This window comes from Scyliorhinus canicula, chromosome 2 (assembly GCF_902713615.1).
Source record: "Scyliorhinus canicula chromosome 2, sScyCan1.1, whole genome shotgun sequence".
NCBI lineage: Eukaryota > Metazoa > Chordata > Chondrichthyes > Carcharhiniformes > Scyliorhinidae > Scyliorhinus > Scyliorhinus canicula.
In genome coordinates this window covers 240,383,406-240,408,378 of record NC_052147.1, presented here as the reverse complement: position 1 = coordinate 240,408,378, position 24,973 = coordinate 240,383,406, and the positions used below count along the sequence as shown (strand labels likewise).

General features: G+C 45.5%; 1 protein-coding gene across 13 annotated transcripts in view; it reads left to right on the top strand.

Annotated features, from left to right (window-relative positions):
* nckap5l (NCK-associated protein 5-like) overlaps window positions 1-24,973 on the top strand; it is an 837,372-nt gene that overhangs the window by 758,857 nt on the left and 53,542 nt on the right. For all 13 annotated transcript variants that reach the window (XM_038789861.1, XM_038789862.1, XM_038789866.1 and 10 more), the window contains 3 exons: window positions 155-309; window positions 18,960-19,089; window positions 20,398-20,570. In XM_038789861.1, coding sequence (XP_038645789.1) covers window positions 155-309; window positions 18,960-19,089; window positions 20,398-20,570 — 458 coding nt within the window. The remainder of the gene's footprint in view (window positions 1-154; window positions 310-18,959; window positions 19,090-20,397; window positions 20,571-24,973) is intronic.

Below are 24,973 nucleotides of genomic sequence, written 5' to 3'. Positions count from 1 at the left end.
TTTACCATGAATAATATATTAAAATAAATAATTTAAAAGTTAAATACCATAAATAACCTGAATACTATGTTGAGCATGTGCCCTTTTCAGAAAGAATAATTTTGTTGACATCAAGTGGAAATTGAAGCAACTCTGTGATGTGATTACGTCCTAGGTTTCCTGGTGCCTAAATATAAGATGCAAGATGATATGAATCAGACTTGTGCTCCTGCCCAATTTTCAAATATCTGTAAAAGTGAGCATTCAGACCTTCCAGAGAAAATTAAGGATTTGCAACAGCCAGGTAGCTCTCATGTACTGAGTACACAGGTAAGACATCATTGAGGGTATTATTTTGTTTGAAGCCTAAAGAAGTTTGCTAAAAGGTTATGTTTTAATTCATGAGAATTAATGCCTGTCAGACATTTTCTGGCTTGTAATGTGAATTGGACATATAATTTCAGGTACATTATTTATCAGTTTGTTTATGGTATGGACATCGCATCATTAAACCTTTTGCAAGAAACAGCACGTAATATACTAACCATCCAGGGATGGCTGCAAAGGATAGGCTCAAAGAACTCCTTGTATAATAGCTAAACAGTATGTGTGTACAGGTGACATGAAGTGATTTCAATGCTGTAATCTAACTTGGATTTCAGATGACAGTCATAAGTGTTTGAGCTTTGCTTTCACATCTTGACATTTTTGAACCCTTGCTTATGTTATCACTTTGGAGCCACACTGATATCAATTATTCTTGATACACAAGCTGTGATATTTTCCTGTAGCAATGAAATAAATCACAATCCCATTGTTGCTTAAGCCATGTAATTCAATTCTGCTCCACTCGGACATGAATCTTTAGCCATGAACAAAACAAAAACAGAAAACTACAAAGGAGAGTATTGTTAAGCTTTTACATATAATGTATGGGATAAAATACTCGGCAGTACTTTTCATGGCACTGGCATATCGCAGAGTTGTAATGATCATAAACTGCATGCATTTCACCCTCAGTTTATGATTGAATCTTACTCTTTAATCTATTGCTTTCTTGAAGCAAAATGCAAAGTGTTATCCTATATGTATATGTAAATATTATATATATATATATATATATTTAATAATAACCTTTTATTGTCACAAGTATGAAGTTACTGTGAAAAGCCGCTAGTCGCCACATTTCGGCGCCTGCTCGGGTAAGCTAGTACGGGAATTGAACCCGCGCTGCTAGCCTTGTTCTGCATCATAAACCAGCTGTCTAGCTCACTCAGCTAAACCAGCCCTAATCCTGGTGCACATACAAAATGTGTGCCTGATCATTGCAGGTGAAAAATGTTATCACCTGCCAAATGTATACAGCATATGTTATCATTGCACATAACAATGTTTCATCATTATAGGTGAAAAGTGAAATTGACTTTCATAAATATAAGAAATGTTGAAATACAGAAGTTTATTTCAGAATCATTGATTTCTGGATATATATGACTGTGATTTGTTTTACTGAAAATAATTCTAGAACATTTATTTGTGTTGAGCAATGAAGATTTAAATGACAAAAGCCTACAAACAAATCTTTGGGCAATGTGCAAATGTAACAAGTAGTTGGTAATATGTGTTTGCCACTGAGAGTAAAACTCAGCCCAATATGGAATACGTTGCAGGCAATGAAACATTGGGTTTGACATGATTCTTGAAGTCTTGAGCATTGTTATTACTGTCCACACTATCTTAATCCCTTTACAAGTTGGCTTACAGCACACCACAAACTGTTATTTATAGTAGAAACTATCAGTTGACTCATTTGGTGTCTGAACCGTGAGATGAGATTACTTTGAGTTTAAACAATTTTGTAAAATTGTGGGGAAGCAGTTTTGCAGATTATGAATCTATGTAATGGTGGATCTGCTTCTAAATCTTGAGTATTGGGAATCCATGAAGTTACAATCCCAGTTGCTGTTAAAACTGAACGGGAAGATCCCAGAATAGAGTACCGGCTCAAAAGAGTATGAGTGTGATCTACTGCCAGTGTCCTGCCGGAACCGGGGTGCAACACGGCTGGTAGATCCTGGGAAAGGCCTCCTCCGGGATTCCAGACAGCCGTTACGCCACTTGGGACCACTCCCAATAGGCTGGACCCAGTCTCACACAACGAGGTAAGTTTAAGAACCCACAGACATGCTCCCGCCGGATCTAAATGTCAGCATCTATCGGCTTCGCAGAGGAGACCCCAGTCATGGGCATTCTATACTGGTCCCCACAAAAGGGAACCAGGTGGAACGGTACCTGGAGGGACTCCCAGCCTGGCACTGGCACCCTGGCAATGCAATCTGGTGCCGGTCTGTTGTTGGGGTGCCCAGGTGCCAATGTAAAGCTGGCATCTTGCTTTCACTGGGATCGAGCCCGGGGTGCTTTGCCCATGTGCAGTGGGGTGTGGGGGGCTTGATGACGCCCTTATAGATGAGTTAGCGCATTGGGGGTATCGGGTGGTTGTGGCAGGGTGTCGAAAGATTGGATGTCATTAAAAATGGCATCCCATTCTCTTACTGTACGGAGCAGCTCCGCTTGCCATCAAGGCACTAAGAATAAGTAGAGTGCCATTAGATAGCAGGGATCAACCACACTAATCCCACCCAGAAAGGACTCTATTTGTTTTGTTAGATCGTGGCCCATATCTTTTACTTTTTCTCAGACAACGTGGAGGAATAGAGTCACAGAACCACTAAATAACATGAAAAATTAGATTGTGGTACAATACTCCTTTACTATCCCCTGAACTTAAAAAATCCACATGGATTTTAATATTAGCATGGATTACAAAGTACATCTTAAGCTACAAAGTGCTCAGTAACACAAAATCCCATTAAACCCACAGATTGGCTGTGGTCAAATAGACACTTTCAGTGCTGAACCCAAGTGAATGCCTGAGGATTTCCCCTCAGAAACCTTGAGAAAATTTTCACAAGAGTGTTTCTGAACTCAATTCGCAAAATATGCTTTGAACTCTTCCTTCACAATAATGCTTTACATTAGTGGTTTGCATTCCGAAATCCATTCTAGTTTTTCCAAATGACTCTTTTAAACAAAGCTTCCACTCCACTTTTAACAGAGGATCCACTATCCACCCCCTTTCGGATTTCTATGACTATTTCTTTGTCTTGACTGCTGTACAAACTGCTCATAATTCTTATAGCTCTTGATTCCCAGACTCTATTAAAATGGCACTAAACCTTCCATTTACTTCTGAAGTCTACTTTCCAACTTTAAATCTGGTTACTGTAGAACATAGAACAGTATAGCACAGAACAGGCCCTTCGGCCCTCGATGTTGTGCCGAGCCATGATCACCCTACTCAAACCCACGTATCCACCCTATACCCGTAACCCAACAACCCCCCCCTTAACCTTACTTTTTAGGACACTACGGGCAATTTAGCATGGCCAATCCACCTAACCCGCACATCTTTGGACTGTGGAAGGAAACCGGAGCACCCCGGAGGAAACCCACGCACACACGGGGAGGACGTGCAGACTCCGCACAGACAGTGACCCAGCCAGGAATCGAACCTGGGACCCTGGAGCTGTGAAGCATTTATGCTAATACTGTAATTGTCTTGTTAACTCAGAATACTTTGTTTACTCTTCCATACCTTAGTCTATGTTCTCTTAACTTCAGTCATCTAAAGACCTTCTTTCTGTCCCAATTCCCTGGTTATCTGAACTGTAACTGGTTCTTTGGGAATTTGCCTCTTTGCAGCTCATGTCCAGTCTTCTGGTAGAGATGAGAGATGTTCACTTTCTGGTGTCCTTCTTCAACTGCCAAAAAATTCAGGTAGACTAAGAACAAAAAGCCTTTCTACCTTTAAACGTGCCCCCAGTTGCACTTTTCATACTTCTGCTGAGTTATTTATTCTTCACGTCGTAGCCCTCTATAAGCACAATGGCAATACAGTTGGAAACTGAACCAACCCACACACACATATTACAAACAGCTTTGTCCAGCATGAATCTAACTATAGATTTTATCCTTCCAAGCACAGAAATATTAAAATAAACCCACTTAAATCTGTATCTTATTTCTAATGTCTACGAATAGAAATAGAAATCCCTTAAACTTACCTTTGTTTTACTGACAGTGAAAGCTTTATTTTTAAAAAGGATTTGGTGCAGAAACTGAAGCTTTCTTGTTCTTCACCAGTTAATAGCAGCACAACATTTTTTAAAGAGCTATTTTTATTTCATGTTCACAATCACACTCGTACGTCTTGGATTTCTGGTGGCTTCAGGATATTACAGACTTTCCGTTTGTGGGTCACACTTGGGGCCAGAGTTTGAATCATTGTAGCATACTGGTTTGCACAGTTGCTTCACAGCTCCAGGGTGCCAGGTTCGATTCCCAGCTTGGGTCACAGCCTATGCGGAATATGCATGTTCTCCCCGTGTCTGCGTGGGTTTCCTCAGGGTGCTCCGGTTTCCTCCCACAGTCCAAAGATGTGCAGGTTAGGTGGATTGGCCACGCTAAATTGCCCTCAGTGTCCAAAAAAAAGTTGGGTTGGGTTACTGGGGTAGGGTGGAGGTGTGGGCTTAGATAGGAATGAGTATGGGCATGGTTTGAAAATCCCGTTTCAGGAGACTGGCGCTGGATCGCAATGACTCTAGAATGTGATGCGATTTCCAGTGGGAGGGTGGGAAAAAGAGGAGTGTATCTGCAACTCACCATGCCTCCCATTAGGTGCCTTTTAAACTGCTGGTGGCGCCAATCGAAAGGCATCACTGGGCCAATGTTCAATTGGCGGGCTTGCAAAATGCAATGCCTGGGAAACATCAGGTTGAACCTGGCCTGGACATAGCTGGAAGCCATTAGGGCTAATGGAAGCAGTGGTCAGCTCACAAAGAATATGAACAGTCGCACACAGCTGCTTCACCAGTGACGTAGAGTTACCATTGCTGGTGCTAAGAGGCATGTATTCCACACGAGTGAATGGTTGGAGTTCTAAGAGAGGCGCAGGCTACTGGCGTCACCTGGGTGGCCGAGGAAGCCCTGCTGCACAAAAGCAACCAGCGGATCCAGGGTCTGTAGATGAGAATCGTCCACCCTGACATCTGGCAGTGCAATAATGAGGAGCCTCTGCAGCAGAATCCTCCTGGTCAGAACAAGGCTAGAGGAGCATAAAGAGGGCTGCAAGGAGAGGAAGGCACTATCCACAGCATTGTGTGTACAAGCCAAGAGTCAATTACCTGCAAGCGACAGAGCACCAATGTTGGAGGAAACTACACCTCTCAGAGATTTGCACAATAATCAGATGCCTCATGTTCCCTATGGCAGAACCCATCTCCAGCTGCCAAGATCACCATTGGCCTGAATTTTTATGCATCCTGTCTGATCCAGGAGTCTGGTTCATAGTTGGGCAGCTTTTTACAATTAGTAGTCTCCTATCATTAGGCAGGTTACGGATTCTCTATTCTGGAGGGTAGAAGAATACACCCATTTTGACAGAGGAGACAGCGTAGGCACTTAGGGCATTGCCAACATCGATGGATTTCCAAAGGCCCAGAGATCATCGATTGTATCAACATCACCATCAAGGCATCGGCCAGCCACATTCCTCAACAGAATGTACAGTTGGTCCTTGACAACAAGAAGCACATCTTGTCAGTTTGCACTCAGTTCATGTCCATTGAAGGGCTGGTTTAGCACAATGGGCTAAACAGCTGGCTTGTAATGCAGAACAAGGCCAGAAGTGCAGGTTCAATTCCCGTACCGGCCTCCCCGAACAGGTGTCGGAATGTGGCGATTAGGGGCTTTTCACAGTAACTTCATTGAAGCCTACTTGTGACAATAAGCGATTATTATTTTATAATAATTATTATTGTCATGATTCCTTCATCCAGCAAAGGTTGCAGTTGCCGCACCTCTTCAGGCCAAAACCCAGACTGCGAGGGTGGCTGCTCAGAGATGAGAGTTATTCGCTGAGAAGGTAGCTCATGATGTCATTCTGGTACCCATGCAGTGAAGTGGAAAAGCATTACAGTCAGAGCCATCTACTTTCATGAGCCTGTCAATATGGTGAAGGTGCACTTGCATTACTTTGACCAGTCAGGTAGTGCCCTCCAGTATGAGCCAGTCAGAGTGTTTCTGTTGCAGTTGTCTGTTGTGCACTTCATAATGTGTCAATTCAAAAAGGCCTGGAGTTAAATGAGGAGTAGGGAATGCCGTATAACTCTTCCATGGAAGACTATGATGACAGGGAGGAGGAAGGAGAAGATGAAGGGGATGGTGCAGTGGAGCCTGGCACCCATGCACTGCAGGGAGGTACCTGACACCTTCCTAGGCTGCAACCCTGTCAGAGACACAAGGAGAAGAAAATATTGATCATCAAGTGCATCAGCACAGCTAACTCCATTGACGCAGCAGTCAACAAACCTCAGCTAAAATTCGGCAGTAGTCCCCTCCATGCTCTTCACCTGAGGATAGAGTTATCAAACGACCCTGCCCGTTCCAGCTTCCAGCCTTGCCATCACTGATGGCCTTCTACATTGGCCTTTTGTGATGGCATCAATTCAAGGATGAGGAGAGGTTGATCCATGAGAAGATTGCCCTCCCTCAACGCACACACCACGGCATTGACATAAGCGCATGTGCTCCTCGGTGATGCCACCTTCTCATTTTTGTCCCACATGAGGGCAGCTGACATTTTAAAGTGCGACTGGGCACACATTCTGACAATGTTAGGGAGCACAATTGACACACAATATACTGAACCCATGTGCATTCTGCTGTGGACAGAATTAGAGGCCTGTCACTCGCAACGTACCTTCCCAAATATAATGAGGTCATTAAAGTGCTTGCAGCACTGGACCCATGTCCTGGGGTGACACAGCGATTGCTCACATCCTCCACCAGTCATGCCCTTTTGGTGTCCAGTTGGGGAGAGGGGGCATTACAACCAAATCTAGGGAAGAAAATCCATCACCTCTCAGCACAGTCTCAGTGAGCAAATCTAGGAAATTATCAGAATACCTTGGAGCTGCCATGTCTGCCTGCTCTTGGCAGTGCTGGCCCAATTCCATTCTTCTTTCTAGGCAGCCATGCCCACAGTGAGTAGAAGACCCCCATGGGTGCCACTTGCCTTTTTCAAATGAACCTCCATTGCTTGTGTCCCACCTCTTAGGATGCTTTTAATGCACTGATTGAGTACCGAACCCACCCTCAGTCCAATAGCCTATTTCCATTTGAAAACTGCATTGAGTCAGTGACGCAGCAGGGAGGGCGTGTTGGGGCCCAGAACTGAACCAGCCCACAAGTTCCCAACACAGAATCGAAAATCCCAACTCTGGGATCAGCACAGGTTTTTAAATTATACTATTAAGTCTAATCCAATACCAGGTACAGCTTTATAAAAAGAAAAGGATGAGCTGCTTTGATCCGGCAACTTTCACCACCACTGAATGCCTGAAAGTGCCTCACTGCCTATTGATGAGTGTTGAAAGCGCAACTACACAGCAAGATCCCACACACAAAATTGAGAACATTTTCAAAATAAATTTGAGCGAACTAGATAATTTGTTTTATTGGTGCTGGGGCTAACTATTGGCCAGGACTTACTTGTTCCTCTTTGAATTAGTATTCAAATAATCAAACTAAAAGACAATAAATATTTTAATCCTTTGTTAGTTCCTGCAATCTTCTTTTTCTCCCAGGTTCTTGCTTTGAATCTTGATGATGATCTTGTTCATTATTTCTAAGTTTTACGAGAATGGTTCCAGGGATGAGGGATCAGAGTTGGTGGATAGGCTGGAGGAGTTAGGAGAAGTTAGGTTGGATTGGAGCAGAGGAAGCTGGGAGGAGGTTTGATCGAGAAGGACGTTATTGCTCTGGAGAGAGTGCAGAGGAGGTTTACAAAATTGTTGCCAGGGCTAGAAAAGTGTAGCTACGAGGAGAGATTGGAGAGGATTGGGTTATTTTCCTTGAATAAAGAAGCGTGACTTGATTGAGGTGTACAAAATTATGAGGGTAAGAGATAGATTGGGCAGGATAAATTTGTTTCCCTTGACGGAGAAATCTAGATCCGGGGGACATAGATTCAAGATAAGTGGACGAAGGTGTAGAGGGGACATGAGGAAGAACTTTTTTACGGTGTCTGGAATGCGCTGCCCGACTTGGTAGTGGAGGCAGAAACCCTATACTTTTGTGAAAAAGTACCTGGATCTGCACCTTAAGTGCTGTAAGCTACAGGGTTACGGGCTGTGTTCTAGAAGGTGCGATTAGAAAGGGAACCTGGGTATCCTTGGGCTGGCATGGACAAGCTGGGCTGAATTCCCTCCTGTGTTGTAACCTTTCTATGGTTCTATGATTTAAAATAATGAAGGGTTTAACTAGAGTAAATAAGGAAAAAATATTTCTTCTAGCTGAAGGGCCAATAGCCACAGGGCACAAATTTCAATTGATTATCAAAAGAACCAGAGGCAAAATAAAAAAGATCTTTACACAATGAGTGGCAACAATTTGGAATGCCCTGTCATACAAAGCGATGGAAACGGATTTAAATGTAGCTTTCGTTAGTGAATTGTACAAATATTTGAAGGAGAAAAGAATTCTATGCATATGGAGAAAGATCAAGGGAATAGGACTAACTGGGTTGCTCTTCAAAAAAGCCAATGTGGACTCAATGAGCTAAATGTCCTCATTCTGTAATGTACTGGCCTAAAATACAATTAATATAACCTATTTTTAATGCCTTTTACTGTGCATAGATCTATTATAGTGAGCTACTTAACTCAGACTGACTTTGAAGTTTATTTTTTAAAATGTTGTGCTCACAGGTGGGTGTTGGTGCTAAAGATCAGATTTTGGGCACCTGCTATCATCTTAAAACATTCTGATATCATGAATTGCACAACAAGAGCAAAGAAAAACTCCCTCTACTTTATGTCAACAGTGGCCTGGATTTTCACGGCGTCAGAGGGCCTCCCTAACATTGTGAAAATGCCATAAGCAGCCAGCCTGAATCCAGAAATCCCATCACCTAACCCGCCTGTTCAGGATTTGCACAAGCTCATTTCATGGAGGCGGCTACCTATAAAAATCACCAGCTTCCTCCGCTCATGGGTGATTTTGGTTTGAACCATGAACAAAACCCAGCGTGCGTAGATTAGGTTTGATAGAAGCAGGTCTGAACTTTGTGGATCTGTTTGGATAGCCTTTTGGATATGGTCCTCAGATATTTTTGGCGGGAGGTCAGATTCTCTTTGTGGGAGGTCGGGGGCCCTTCTTGGGAAGTTAGAGACCCTTTTGGAATTAATAAAATTAGGCATAAATGTGCATTAAAAAGTACACAAACTTATTCAAACTGTGAATGACAACCATCACCCATGGCTCCTCATGCCCTTCATACCACCTTATGTCATGTTATGTATGTACTGTTAAAGGAACTGTCGAAAACAACAGTCAAAAGTGTCAAGAAGAACTGCCAAAGGGAGCTGTTAATCTGGCAGCGCTTTTAAAACTCAAAGAAAAAACTGTCTGGGGTGTTTGTTTTTTTAAGAAGATTGCTTGCTATTTCAATCTGTCTGCTGACATAAGCTTTAAGGATACCATTACTGGTTTGGTGCTGCATAATTAATGTCACAATGGTCCATTATTGCAGTAAGATTCCTGCCATTTTGCAGTTTGGTTGACACCTTCAATTGGTTATGGACTCTCTGAAGTGGGACAAGGAATACTGATGCTTGTTTTTAGGAGGGATTACGTAATTGAATAAAATATTTGTTATTTTAAGCGATCATTGAAGGAATGTAAATGGATTTTTTTGAATGAATGTAATTTTTAAAAAATGAAGTCTGTAAATGGACATTTTGAACTTTATTTATTCTCAGCATGGGTCCTGAGGTGGATACTGGGTGAGTAGGCGTGTTAAGTGTAAGGGCAAAAGGTGGTTGGCTTAAAGGTGGTTTGACCTTAAGTTGGCATAGATGTTATAACGGGCCAAGGGTTTGGCAGAGGGCATATGTTGACATTCAGGGTATGAGGGGCCATGGGGGTTTGGTAAGGGGACATGAGGCGGTATGGAGGACATGAGGAGCCATGGGGTGTGATTGGGGTCATGAAGTTGCATGGTTTGGCATGGATGGAGCAAGGATGAGGGTGGAAAACTGCTTTATGTTTTTCTGTGTTTTTTTTTAAAGCACTGATACCAAGTCACGAAGGCAGGCCTTCCACTTAACCTGCTTCCACATGTGGTATTCTCCACACTTGTTCCAAGAACATTCAGCCTGACTCAAGGGCAGCACGGTGGCACGGTGGTTAACATTGCTGCCTCACAGCGCCAGAGACCCAGGTTCAATTCTGACCTTGGGCGACTGTTTGTATGGAGATTGCACTTTCTCCCCATGTCTGCGTAGGTTTTCTCCACATGCTCCAGTTTCCTTGTGCAGTTCGAAAATGTGCAGGTTAGTTGGATTGGCCAGGGTAAGTTGCCCTTTAGTGTCCAAAGATGTGAAGATTAGGTGGGGTTACAGGGATAGGTCAGGGTTTAGACTGCTGTCTCCCGAAGTCTCCGGCATCAGAGATTCGGCTGGGACGTGAATCGCACCAAGCCTATCGGTGCCCCCCCCCCCCCCCCCCCCCCCCCCCCAGCAGCGATTCTCAGGCCCACGATGGACCAAAGTCCCGCTGCTGTCATGTCGGTCCCGCCGGCGGGAGTCAAAACACCTCCCTTACTGGCGGGACTGGCGGTGCGGGACGGCTCCGGGGTCCTGGGGGGAGGGGGGGGGCACGGGGCGATCTGGCCCCGGGGGGGTGCCCGCACGGTGGCCTGGCCCACGATCGGGGCCCACCGATCGGCGGGCGGGCCTGTGCTGTGGGGGCACTCTTTTCCTTCCGCATAGCCTTCACAATGGCGGACACGGAAGTGGCCCTCTCCCCTGCGCATGCGCGGGGATGACGTCAGCAGCCACTGACACTTCGGCACATGCGCGGACTTCCACCAGCCGCGAAGTCCCTTCGGCCCCAGCTGGTGTGGCGCCAAAGGCATTTCCCGCCGGCTGGCGGGGCGCCAACCCCTCCGGCGTGGGGCTAGCCCCTCAAGGTTAGGGCTTGGCCCCTAAAGGTGCCGAGTTGGGGAGAAGCCCGGCCCAGATCTGCAAACACCACGTGATTTCCCTGGTTGTGCTACTGAGGGGGGAATCTGCCCTCCCTCCCAGGGCATCCAGTTGTTGGGTTTTTGAAGATTCTTCTCCAGAGGCCTGCGGGGTGACTCCAACCAGAGCCAGAAGCCAGGGTTGAGAACGGGAGAACTGGGTGGCAACCATACCTGCAATGGTGAGAGAAGAGGCCAAGCCAACAGCAACAGCCATTATCCAGCCAGGAACACACACAGTCGTCACCGATGGAGGCCCGTCCACCCTAGAGAGAGGGAGGTGTGAGGGCCAGGCACTGGCATTGTGGTTTTTGGGGAGCAGATAGCGGGGTGACTCAACCAGAGCCAGAGGCCAGGGCTGAGAGTGGGAAGGCTGGGCAGCAACCAGGCCTGTGAAGGCAAGAACAGAGGCCAGGCCAGATTACCAGAAGTAGCCAGGCAGTCAGTGAGCCACTAAGAGCACATCTGTGAGTTGAGGCAGGAAAAGAAGCCTGCTCTTTTTAAAAATACATATTTGTTGAAATCGAGACAGATTAGTCAATTGAAATGACACTGTGAATCTGACAGTTAAAAACACAAAGTTGAAGGCGAGGCAAGAGGACGAATCTCGGCAAAAAGGCAGTTTTGCACTTTGAAAATTATAAATTATTGAGCAGAAAAGCTTTGTTGGCTTGTCTGATGACTTTGACCTGCCGGTTTCCAAAGAAAACAAAAAATGGACTTTGAAATGGGAATGAAGCTACAAGATACTGCTCAAGCCCTCTGCAGCTGAAGTGAGAGAAGAAACCTACCCTCAAGACATTTCCTTATGGCCAAAATCTCTTCCGCTGGGTACGATTGAATATATTGTAATAAATAGACCAGCGAACATAGATAATATAGAAAATTTGAGAAAAGAGTTTGATGCTCGAGGCCGAAAGCTGTTTAGAAGTCTTCATGAGTCCCATTTTCTGAGGGTGAAGAGAAATGGCATGATGGAAAGGAGAAGTTGGTTGGCATTTTTCAGAAATCTCTAAGGCAGTCTACTGTTATACTTGAAAATTATTCCCTGACCCTAGTAACAGGAAATAATCATTTGTTGATGGGTACTCTAACTGGAAAAATGTTGGAAGAGATATTACTGATTATTAAACTTCCAAAATTCATATTAAGGCTATGTGTGAATTTGTTCAAAGATGTAAATTATCTGGAAGAATTGATTATGCCTTATCGGCTCAGTTTGAGAAGGGGTGTTCTTATTGGAGGAAAGTGCTGAGATGCGTTGTTGCCACAGTCAAACTGCTGTCTTCCTTCTTTAAGAGGACATGATGAATCATCAGTGTCAAGTCGAAGAAAGAACAATACAGCACAGGAACAGGCCCTTCGGCCCTCCAAGCCGGTATCAAGTGTCCAATCTAGACCAAACGCCTATATCTTTCTATATCACATCTGTTCATGTACCCATCCAGATAAGTGCCACGTCGGCGAAAATCACAGTAGGTTTATAACGGCGTCAACCATTAATGATGGTTGACACCGTTCAGTTACCTACATCGAGTGCGGGGGGGGGAGGAGGAGAGTACCGGCGTTTGTGGGGTGGTGGTGGGGGGGGGGGGGGGGAGAGAGAGAGTACCGGCGTTTGTGGGGTGGTTGGGGGGGGGGGGATAGAGTACCGGCGTTTGTGGGGTGGTGGTGGGGGGGGGAGAGAGTACCGGCGTTTGTGGGGTGGTGGTGGTGGGGGGAGAGTACCAGTGTTTGTGGGGTGGTGGTGGGGGGGGGTGGGGGTAGGGGTGGGGGGTGATGGTAGGGGTGGGGGGGTGGGGGGTAGGGGGATGGGGTAGGGGGCAGTGGCGTGCCGGGCGGGGGCGACGGTGCGTTGGCCCCGGGCATCCATTGGATGGGGGCATCAGCAGATCTTCCTCAAGGCTCCCCTTCCTCCCAGCTGCCTTGTCTTTGTTTGAGAGAGAGAGAGAGAGAGAGGGAGATTGTGGGGACAGACAGAGAGAGAGAGACAGAGAGAGGGAGTCCCGTCCGTCCTCTGGCTGAGAGCAGGGTTTTGGTGAGTATATTGCAATCTGCCTAAACCCAGGAATATTGCCTGGTTAGAATGCAGAGGGAAATGCTGGGATCCCGGGGTGGGAGATGTGTCTGGATTTGTCTATTTCAGCTTCAGCCTCTGCAATTTCAGGTCAGTTTCACAACAACAGGAAAAACGCGCGGCGAGAGAAGGAAAAACTTTTGGAAAAGTTTCTGGGTTCTGCCTTTATAATTCACAACGCAGAAAGGGTTCTGCGCTGTGAATTATGAAGGCACCTTTTCTAATCCTGGGGAGAAACAACCTTTTGAAGAGTCTAAGGAAATAAGCAGGAATTTGGATTAATTCTGCCTCCCCACCCCCTGGGCCTCTTTCTCCTCCCTCCCCCTTTCTCCTCCCTCCTCCTTTCTCCTCCCTCCCCCTTTCTCCTCCCTCCCCCTTTCTTCTCCCTCCCCCTTTCTCCTCTCTCTCTCTCACATTGTCTTCATCCTGCCCTTTGTTCCAGAGCTATTTGATCCCCTGTGCACTAGCACAGATTTACAGTGCGGTTTAGATTCTGTGTTTACCCCAGGTGTGGGGGCGGGGAAAAGAGGGATGGATGAGGTTAGATGGAGGATGATTTGGGAGGGGGGTGGGGGTGGTTCAATGCAGTGCCCCTGAGGAATGCCGAACGCCCCTCTCTCTCTTCCCCCCCTCTCCACCCCCCTCTCTCCCCTCCTCCTCTCCTCTCCCCCACTCTCCCCCCCCTCTCCCCCCCTCTCCACCCCCTCTTCCTCCCTCTCTCCCCCCTCCTCTCCTCTCCCCCCCTCTCCCCCCCTATCCCCCCCCACCACCACCCCACAAACGCCGGTACTCTCTTTCCCCCCCCCCCCCCCCCCACCACCACCCCCCAAACGCCGGTACTCTCTTCCCCCCCCCCCCCCACCACCACCCACAAACGCCGGGACTCATCTTCCCCCCCACCCACCACCACCCCACCAAACGCCGGTACTCTCTCCCCCCCCCCCCCCCACCACCACCCCACAAACGCCGGTACTCTCTTCCCCCCCCCCCACCACCATCCCACAAACACCGGTACTCTCTCCCCCCCACCCCACAAACAGTGGTACTCTCTCCCCCCTCTCTCTCCCCCCCCCTCTCCCCCACCCACCACCACCCCACAAACGCCGGTACACTCTTTCCCCCCCCCACAAACGCTGGTACTCTCTTCCCCCCCCCCCCCCACAAACGGCGGTACTCTCTCCCCCCCCCCCCCTCCCCCCCCCACAAACGCCGGTACTCTCTTTCCCCCCCCCCCCCACAAATGCCGGTACTCTCTACCCCCCCCCCCCCCCACAAACGCCGGTACCCTCTCCCCCCCCCCCCCCCCCCCCCACACAAACGCCGGTACTCCCCCCCCCCCCCCCAAACAAACGCCGGGCGACGTTGATGATGTCGTCCGACGCGCCACCTCTGCAGCGCGTGAAAATGACGCGTATCGCGTCAGTCCACTGCTGGCCCTTTTGGGAACAGAGATTAACGGCTTAAAAGAAGGCCCCGACGCCGGAGTCATCCGCACTGCTTTTGCCCGCCGGAAATGGGCGTCACTCAGGTCTTCGGAGAATTTCGCCCCTTTTTTGAAGAGGAGGTGAACCAATTCATTAATTTCATCAATAATGATTAGCTCTGTGCTTTGATATAACTAGCTGATTTGTACAGACTTGCAATTGATGGTTTTCAGGCAACCTTTCCAATGGATCTGGAATCCATTCTGAAAATATTATTTTTTTTAAATTTAGAGTACCCAATTATTTTTTTCCAATTAAGGGGCAATTTAGTGTGGCCAATCCACCTACCCTGCACATCTTTGGGTTGTGGGGGTGAAACCCACGTAAACCCACGGGGGGAATGTTCAAATTCCACACTGACAGCGACCCAGAGCCGAGATCGAACCTGGGACCTCGGCACCATGGGGCAGCAATGCTAACCATTGCGCCACCATGCTGCCCTCTGAAAATATTCTTAAAAATACCTGTCGCAAATGCATCCAGTGAACGTTTTTTCTCTGTATTGAAAAGAGTGAAAAATTATCCACAAAGTATAATGAGCCAGAAACATTTTGACAAGTTCAGCAATATTGCCAATTGAAAATGCATCCTTACAAGATTTTACCTCGATTATGTTATTGATGATTTTATAAAGAAAATGTGTAGAAGAAAGGCTATCTAAATTACCATGGATTGCAAACAGCAGACGGAGCAACAAAACATTTTTGAAATCTGTCCCTCTACCATTTTTCCCAGTCTAAATTCTGTTCTTACAAAAGAGATAATGGCTGGTGGTCATATGCAGATAGTTATAACTGGTGAGAAACTACCATCCCCCAACTCTCTTAATAAAGGCCACACGTGTCCCCCACCGTCGGGAACTCAGCTCATTGGGGGTGGACCATCGTGGGTGTGCTGGCCAATTACATGCCAACGGCGTTGAAACGGCGAGCTGCATGCGGCGCACATCACGATGACGCCAATTTGGAGGGGGCGGAGCATGACGGACTGTCGTCAAACCAGCGCCATTCGCGATTTCGGCACAAAATCCATTCTCTGGCCGATCGGCGAACATGATTTCGTCATTGGGCTATAGAGAATCCCAGACCTCGGGCGGTATTCTCCGCTCCCGATTAAAATCGGGATGGCCGTCGTGAAATCGGCCGAGGTTCACGGCAGCCTCGGGGCACGCTCCCCGCACCTAATTCACCCCCAACCGGGGGGCTAGGAGCGGGCCTCCGTCTTTCCCGGCCACGACCTTGTCGCGCCGGAAATGACGCACAAAACGGCGCATTTGTGAGGTCATCCGCGCATGTGAGGGTTGCCAGTTCCAACCCGTGCATGCGCGGATGACTTCATCGCGCAGACGGCGCGAACCGCGCATGTGCGGTGGCCGTCTTTATCCTCAGCCGCCCGGCAAGACGTGGTGGCTTGATCATGCCGGGCGGCGGAGGGGAAAGAGTGCGTCCATTTTGGATGCTAGCCCGACGATCGGTGGGCACCGATCGCGGGCCTGTCCCCTCCCGAGCACAGTCGTGGTGCTCCCGTGGCAATTGGGCCCCTAGATGCCCAAAACGGGCATCTGGCGCCCGTTTCACGAATGCAGCGACCAGGTGTCATTGCTGGTGTATTGAAACGGGCGTGAAGGGCCGGCCGCTGGGCCCATCGGGCTCGGGGAATCGCCGTTCGCCGTGAAAAATGGGGGGGGGGGGGAGAATCACTGGGGGTGCCAGGGGGGAGTGAACAATGTCGGGAGGCCCTCCCATGATTCTTCCACGCCACGTGGGGAGCGGGGAATTCCGCCCCTCGTCTTTCGAAGTTACCAGACGTCTCTAGATTCCTGCTAATCTTGTTACTAGGAAACCCGCATCTCATTATTCCTCTATGCCTGCGTGCTGTTACTTTGTTTTTTTATTTTCGTCTCATGTTGACTGTCAATCTCATTAATTTTCCATATACTTAACAAAATTCACTTTTAAAAAAAATTAGATTTCTGTGACTGTTAATTAATCGAAGACTTAAATTGTGGGGTGCATTGCTGCACAGATATGTTTTGATAGGTAACATGTAAAACATATGACAAAACTCAATCAATTTGAATATATTGTATGGATAAACATATTGTCATTATCGCAGTTGGATGGCATATTGTACCCTTGCTGGTCTTTATCAAAATTCAATTTAGAAGAAATTACCAGCATAAAGAATACTTTGGCCCATGAGTATTTATGCTTCTTTGATAATTGTGTTAAGTGATCATGAAAGTGGGAAATGGGCAGTTTATGTTTGGCACTCAATGGGCGGAATTCTCCGCAAGATCCGACGCCGTCGTGAAACCCGGAGAGGTTCACGACGGCATCGGAGGCCGCTCCTGGCCCCCTATTCCAGGTGTGGTTGCCGCCGGCGTGAACCAGTAGGGAACGGCAGGCCGCTCGGCCCATCCGGGTTGGAGAATCACGGCGGCCCGCAATTCTCCGAGCGCCGTGTCCCAAAACGCGACACGCCATTTTGGGGGGTGGGTGGGAGAATCACAGGGGGTGCCAGAGCGGCCCTCCCGCAATTCTCCCACCCGGCGTGGGAGCGGAGAATCGTGCCCAATGTCTGCCTCATGTACCCTCAGCTTAGAGTTAACATTTTATTATTGATTGAAGAATAAAACTCCCTCTACTTTGTTCTGATAGTACTTTTTCAGCACTGATCTCATTCTGTATTTCAACTCTGACTACCAAAGCACATACTGAATTTACACATTGATGTAATATTTTTTCCCACTTTCCTGCATAAGTCATCCTTATGAGCCCTTCAGTCAGACTGCCCTTTTCTTTTGAGTTTATAGCTGATTTGCGCTGTGGACTTGTATCCATTAAGAATTGCTCCATTGCATTTTATAAGAGCATATTTTGGACAGCAAGGAGTGAAGACTTTCATCCCATCTGTGGACGGTTAAAGCAGTCCTGAGCTATTTATCAAATTATACAAATTGTCCCATTTATGGCCACTTTATCAAATTTGTGATCATTTATGGTAACATCTTATTAAAATAATGTAAAATCTGGAGGAAATAAGCCCTTATCTTCGTATGGCTTATCTAAGAAATTCTACACTGTCACAAATGGTGACTTCGACATCAATTTACAAGAAAAATTGGTTTATGATTATAATTAACATACATTACCTGACTAATCAAATTGATTTATAACTTATGCTTTCTGTAATTATTTGAAAATAAATCAATGCAATGTTTTGAGACTTATAATATTGATGAGGTAGATTTAGGGATGCAGATTTCTTTTTAGAAAGAAAAAGTTAAGACCATTAATATGTCACCTTTTTAAAATAGATCAATAATGGACTGTCGCCATTATGGACCAAAGTAAAAGGCTAATTACTCTAGGCCATTAATGTGTACTACAGAGAAAAAGATGTTTATGAGACTACTTGTAAGACAAATGGTAAAGGTTGTTTTGAAGCTAAATTCATTTGATCAAACTTGCTTTTTCTAAATTATCTGTAAACTCAAAATTGATTACCCCATCCAATGTGTCATCCAACCGCAGCCATTTTGGAGTCGCTAATCCTTTAGTCTCCTTCCCTGGCATATCAAAATAAGCAGCTGGGGAAGCAAAAAGCAAATGGAACTATTGACCATCTTTAAGGGTCTTAAATTTGATTGCACAGTTAAACGGCTAAACATTGTGATTTTCACATTGCAGATAATAAAAGCTTTTGAAATGTAATTGCCATTTATTAAGTAAATTGCAGTGGCCAGTTTATGTTGTATATCGTGCATTGTTAATCGCTATGTAAATATTTTCTTGATTACTTTGTTGTCCATCCCTAAAGGAAATCATTAATATGCATCATTAATTGGGTTGTAAGCTTCCATTAGAAAAAATTCTAAATCCCACACAATTCATGCAAAACAACTAAAATAGTAGTTATACTAAAACATTCCATTGAAACATTGCCATCCATTATAATAAACAAAGATTTTGACTTAAAACACTTAAAATATATTTATGAATGTACTTGACAAACAATTACTGGAGATGAAAGTTGTAAGAATCCAGATTGATTGATCCCAGAGTGATCCCAGATTTACCAAAGCAATCATTGGGTAAATATTTAGCAAAAATGCCTGAATCCTGCCAGTGAATTTTTGAAGGTGCAGTTCTGGATTGTGCCTTTTTTTTTCCTCCTCAAATGCAAAATGGAAACCTTTTGATAAATGTAATGAAGGCATCAGAATGAAATGAATGGACATGTTCTAGCAGCTATACAATTGTTTTTTTTTCAGGAGCAAGCGATGCGTCTATGTTCGTACTCTCCCAGCAGCAGTGACAATGAAACAGAAGCAGAATTTGGGACAAATGAGAATGGAACTGAGGGTAAAGAATTATCCAACAAAATAAAAAACAGCAAGCATGGTAAACTAATTGAAAAATCTTATTTTGTAACCTAAGCGATTACCAGTTGCAGAAAAATGTTCTCGAAGCACTGTAAATTCTCTTAATATCTTACTGCAGCTTATGGCCTATTTTAATACGTTACACAGTTTATTTTGGCTCATTTTCAATAAGTAATAGTATGAGCAGCTATTAAAACCACATGAATGAGTTCTGCCTTTTTTGCTACACAGAAATTTTCAGAAATGAAAAGTGTATTAATGTCCTGTGACCACACAGGGAAAATATCTTGACCTTCTCAGCATTATATAGATTAACCACTCTTAACTCATTCTTTTATTTTGTTATATCCACCATATTGAAGCAAGTTACAATGGCACAAGTTGCAGGTGATAACATGCTGTTTCTGAGTATAGATTTGATTTAGTTGGTTATATTTCTTAATTTTAGTGTTTCTGTAGCAAAGAGTAAATTGTAGTTTTCATTTACTGGAAATTCCTCTGGAATATTTTTCAGATGGATCTATGCAAGTTGAAACTTTTTAAAAAATAAATTTAAAGTACCCAATTCACTTCTTTTTCCAGTTAAGGGACAATTTTAGTGTGGCCAACCCACCTAGCCTGCACATCCTTGGGCTGCAGGGCTGAGACCCATGCAAACACTGGGAGTTGGTCAAACTCCACACGGCTAGTGACCCGGGGCTGGGATCGAACACGGGTCCTCAGCGCCCAAGGCAGCAGTGCTAGTCACTGTGCCGCCCAAGTTGAAACTTCTGCCTGTTCCATGGCATGGATATAACAAAAGGGGCCAGATACAAGCAGCATCCACCGACACTCCCAGCAGAATTTTGAAAAACCCGAAAAGAAGTGTCCTAGCATAACTGGTCGCTACTGCTTAACTACCCAGCTCCCCCATGGTAGCATAGGCTCATAATAGGCCATTCAGCCCTTCTGCTCACTGAACTATAAATGTACAATGTGAGTCCAGCTAGGAGGAGCGTTCCTCATCAACATTGACTACCTTCAATATTTGCTTTTTAAACAGGCCATATTAAATAGGATTTTAAAAGATTAAATTTCTTAGGCATTAAGGCCACATAAATTAAAATGTTTTTGCTGCTGTTGTTTTGGTGGACATGTTATTTTGAACATTATATGCTTTTGAAGCCAAGCGGAGCCATGATCAATACACATTTTGCAATGGTACTCAACCAAAAAACCCTCTTGTCTTCCCCATAACTTAATTATTGACCCTAGACACTCTCAAAAATAGTCTAATACTGAGTTCCACATTTGTGTTATGGATTTGATTTCTGTTTACTTTTTTCAGGAAGACAACAACACCACATTGACAAGTATCCAAGCTTTGGAAACACATCAAAAGTTATTAGTTTTTGCCAGCCAAATCTATATATGCATTATGGAACGGAAATGCAACATTTCAAAGTTAAGAGGTTGCATAATGACATACGTAACGATGAGAAGGCTGGTGATATTCCAATTGTAAGTACATATGTTAACGTATTGGTTTCTGTTCATTAGCATAGCTGGTCTGTGATCTGTAGGATATTACGCAAACAGCAGCAACATTGAAACCGCCATTGCCAGTACATATCAGTCAAAATTGTATATAATCTAGAGTTGTGAAAACAAATGTTAAATACTGGCAATCTGAAATAAATGCAGAAAATGGTGGAAATACTTAGAGGACAGACAGCATCTGAGGAGCAAAGCAGAGTCAATGTTGTTGGCTTTTAATTAAAATGGTGAAAATATTGGGTCATGTATGTTTTATTGTTAATAGCAGACACAACCAAATGAAAGTAATAACCAGTGCGATGCCGGATTTCCAGCTGAGATGCACATATTTTCACTGTAATTGCGTCTATAAATGTCGACCTTAATTTTTTGTGCAAAATGATAAAATCCGATAACACATGGTAATATACTTTAATTTTTAATTTTGTTCCAATTAAGGAGCAGTTTAGTGTGGCCAATCCACCTACTTGCAAATCTTTGGATTGTGGGGTGAATATGCAAACTCCACATGGACAGTCACTCGGGTGGGGATTGAACCCGGGTCCTAGGTGCCGTGATGCAGCAGTGCTAACCACTGCATCACCATGCTATACTTTAATATAAAGTATCTAAGAACATTTTCTCTATTGTATCATTTCTATGAACAACTTAAACTTTCTGTCAACTGCTCCCTTGTTCTGTTCTCATCATCGTGGTGACTATCAAGATTTCCATTCCTGGTGCCCCATACCAACTGGATGTAATAGACAGTTCTACCTACTTAGGTTCTGTTCCCCTTCCTGCCATCACCTATGCAAACAAAAAGCCTTGGACCTCTCTATCCTTGGAAGCAACTATCCAATCGCGACCCACCTTTTCCTCCCCAAACCCCGAGAAAATGTTTCTGCCTCCCAAATTCATGCCCATCTCTCACATAATTATCTGCTTGAATCTTTCCAATCAAGTTTCTGCCCAACCTGTTCCTATCCCACCCTACCGCACCCCAAAATGGTAAAAGCAATGTTCCAAGTGATGAACTGTTTTGTTTTTCTGATTGTGGCAATAATCTGTTATTCTTCTTCATCCTCCTCAACCTCCCTGCGATTGCGATCTTTGATCCACCAATTGCATCTATCTCCTTTGAAACCTGATCTGTGTTGTCCAGGTCATGTGGACTGCATTCACTTTGTTCTACTCCGACTTGTCTGAATTTAGGTATAGCATCTCTAGCAATTGTTTTGCCTTTTTCCTCTGTAGCGTAACTTTCCAGAATCGACCAAAAGACTTAGCTTTGTCCCCTTCCTCATCCACATGCTGTCCCCAGCGACATTTTCCGCAGTGACATACGATCAGCTTCTACATTTAAACTATGAATCCAATCTCTGATTCTCCACTCACCCTCTCAACCTTTCCAAGTGTTTGTCCAACATTCAGGCTCAGATGAGTTGTACTTTCAACTAGAAAGGTCTTCAGAAACCTCAAGTTGAAAAGCTGACCTTAGAGCCTAAATATCTGATACATTGTAAGTTGAATAGGTGGGGTTAGAAGTGTGGTATTGTTCAGCCAGGAGTGGAAGACGGAGAATTTGAATCCCCATAAAACGTGCAGGAGCTGGGTGAAAGAATTCTAACATTTCAAAAATTGGAATTACAATATTTAAATGAGGCAGCATACCTCCGAGTTTTACCAGGGTTTTAGACACAAGTGCTGCCGGCTATGTTTCCGAAGGTTTGGGGCACGAAGCATAGGAATTTTATTTTTTTTGCAAATATTTTATTAAGGCATATATCATTTTAGCAATTTTCAAGAGGACAAAACAACAAAGCAAATAACACCTAACCAACCAACAACCAAACCCAGCCAACGTGGCTTACATACACAATTCCCCAATCCCTCTTTCCCACCAACTATTTCCCACCTCAACCAACCCCCCATGCCTCCCTCTTTCCCTTTACCCCCCCCCCCCCCAGCATAGTATTTTAAGGATGGCGAATGATCGGTGTTTGCTGTCCCGAGGGTAAGCGTTTAACACTCAGCCGGCCACTCTTTTAAGTCCCATTGTCATTTAATTTTTACTTGAGCATTGACTGGCAGTGGACAGGACTTCCATCTGCTTGAAATGAATCCCCCCCCCCTATCAGAACTGTTGTTCAATCAGATTGGCCAACAGCTCTTCAACCCAGCTCGCTGCAGTGCTGCAGAGGTCAGAACTGTTTTACCTGGGGACCGTTGAAAAGGGATCAGTTCTGGGGCCTTTGTTATTCATGGTGTATATTTTTTTTTAAAATTTAGATTACCCAATTATTTTTTCCAATTAAGGGGCAATTTAGCGTAGCCAATCCACCTACTCTGCACATTTTTGGGTTGTGGGGGCGAAACCCACGGAGACACGGGGAGAACGTGCAAACTCCACACGGACAGTGACCCAGAGCCGGGATCGAACCTGGGACCTCAGCGCCATGAGGCGGTTGTGCTAACCACTAGGCCACCGTGCTGCCCTTCATGGTGTATATTAATGTTTTGGAAGAAAATGTAGCTGGTCTGATTAATAAGTTTGCAGACAACACAAAAGTTGGTGGAGTTGCGGATTGCGAAGAGGATTGTCAGAGGATACAGCAGGATATAAACTGGTTGGAGTCTTGGGCGGAGAAATGGCAGATGGAGTTTAATCCGGACAAGTGTGAGGTAATGTACTTTGGAAGGTCCAATGCATGTAGGAATTACACAATAAATGGTAGATCTCTTGCGAGAACTGACAGGCAGAGAGATCTGGGCGTGCATGTCCACTGATCACTGAAAGTGGCAACACATGTGGATAATGTGGTCAAGAAGGCATACGGCATGCTGGCCTTCATCGGTCGGGGCACTGAATATAAAAATTGGCAAGTCATGTTGCAGCTGAACAGGACCATAGTGAGGCCTCATTTGGAATATTGTGTACAATTCTGGTCACCATACTACCAGAAGGATATAGATGCTTTGGAGAGGGTACAGAAGTGGTTTCTTAGGATGTTGCCTGGTATGAAGGGCATTAGCTACGAGGACAGGTTAGATAAACTCGGTCTGTTCTCATTGGAACGATTGAGGTTGAAAGGCGACCTGATAGAGGTCTACAAGATTATGAGTGGCATTGTCAGCGTGGATAGTCAGATGCTCTTTCTTAGGGTAGGAAAGTCCAGTACTAAGGGACATAGGTTGAAAGTGCGTGGGGAAAAGTTTAGAACAGATGTGCGAGGCAAGTGTTTTACACAGAGGGTGGTAAATATATGGAATGTGCTGCCTGGGAGGTGGTGGGAGCAGGTACGACAGCGGCAGCTAAGGGACATGTAGACAAATATATGAGTAAGTGCAGACTGTTTTAGTTTAAGCAGGTACCATGGTCGGCGCAGGCTTGGAGGGCCGAAGGGCCTGTTCCTGTACTTTGTTCTTTGTAAATTCTAGGAGTCCCGGGTGGGAGGGTTGGAGATGCCTGGAGGGGGAGGGTCGGGAGGGGAATGATTGCAGAACTGGGGGTAAACCAGAGGGAGAGGTAGATCTTGGAACTCCAATGCCCCGGAGGGAGAGGAGGGTGCCCCAACTCTGAGGGGGCTCCCTTCCCGCCCAAAATTGGAAAAAATGTAAATGTCACTTTCCCACTATTAAGGTCCAGGAATCCAGCAATTAGAAGAACATAGGATTTAATCAGAATAACATAAATCTGCCCATGGCAGCAAACTATTTACAGAACATAGTCCCATTGGGACAACCAACGTGCCGGTCCCTTTCCAGACTGGCTTTTATACTGGATTCTTATGAGCCCCAGCTGGGTGGCCTCTGCCCACTAGCATGGAAGCTCATATTCCTAGAGCCCCACGGGTGATCAACCATTGTTTCCTCTCAGGGGATATTACACATTTCCCCACCCACCCCCTAAATCCGAAGGTTCCCCTTCTGCAACCATCTGAGAAGGCCTTCAGCGCCTGGTCAGACATCCGCTAGTGCGGGCTCTCGCTTCTTCAGATGGTCAATATGTTTGCGCAAAGTCTTCCCTTGGACCTTAACCCATCCGGCTCTGCTTTCTCCAATATGACCCCTGGGAGCCAGAGTGCTCAATCTCCGAAGTTGCGGGCGTAAACTGTGGCTCCCGGTTGAAGGTTCCCTCCTGGCATCCTGTGGTCAAGATACTTTTGCTGCGAGTCTTGCTGCAGCTCTTCTTTCTTCCCCAGGTTTGGGAAAGTCAGGCTTAATCAGATTCTGAGCCATCAGCAACTCTGCTGGAGCCACTCCAGTCACGAGTCCAGAGAGCCCACAGTGTGTTTCCGCCTGCCTCTCTTAAATATTTGGACCGCCCGTTCAACCACGTCATTGGATGACAGGTGGCACCTGGCGATTCGGATGTGTCTGATTCC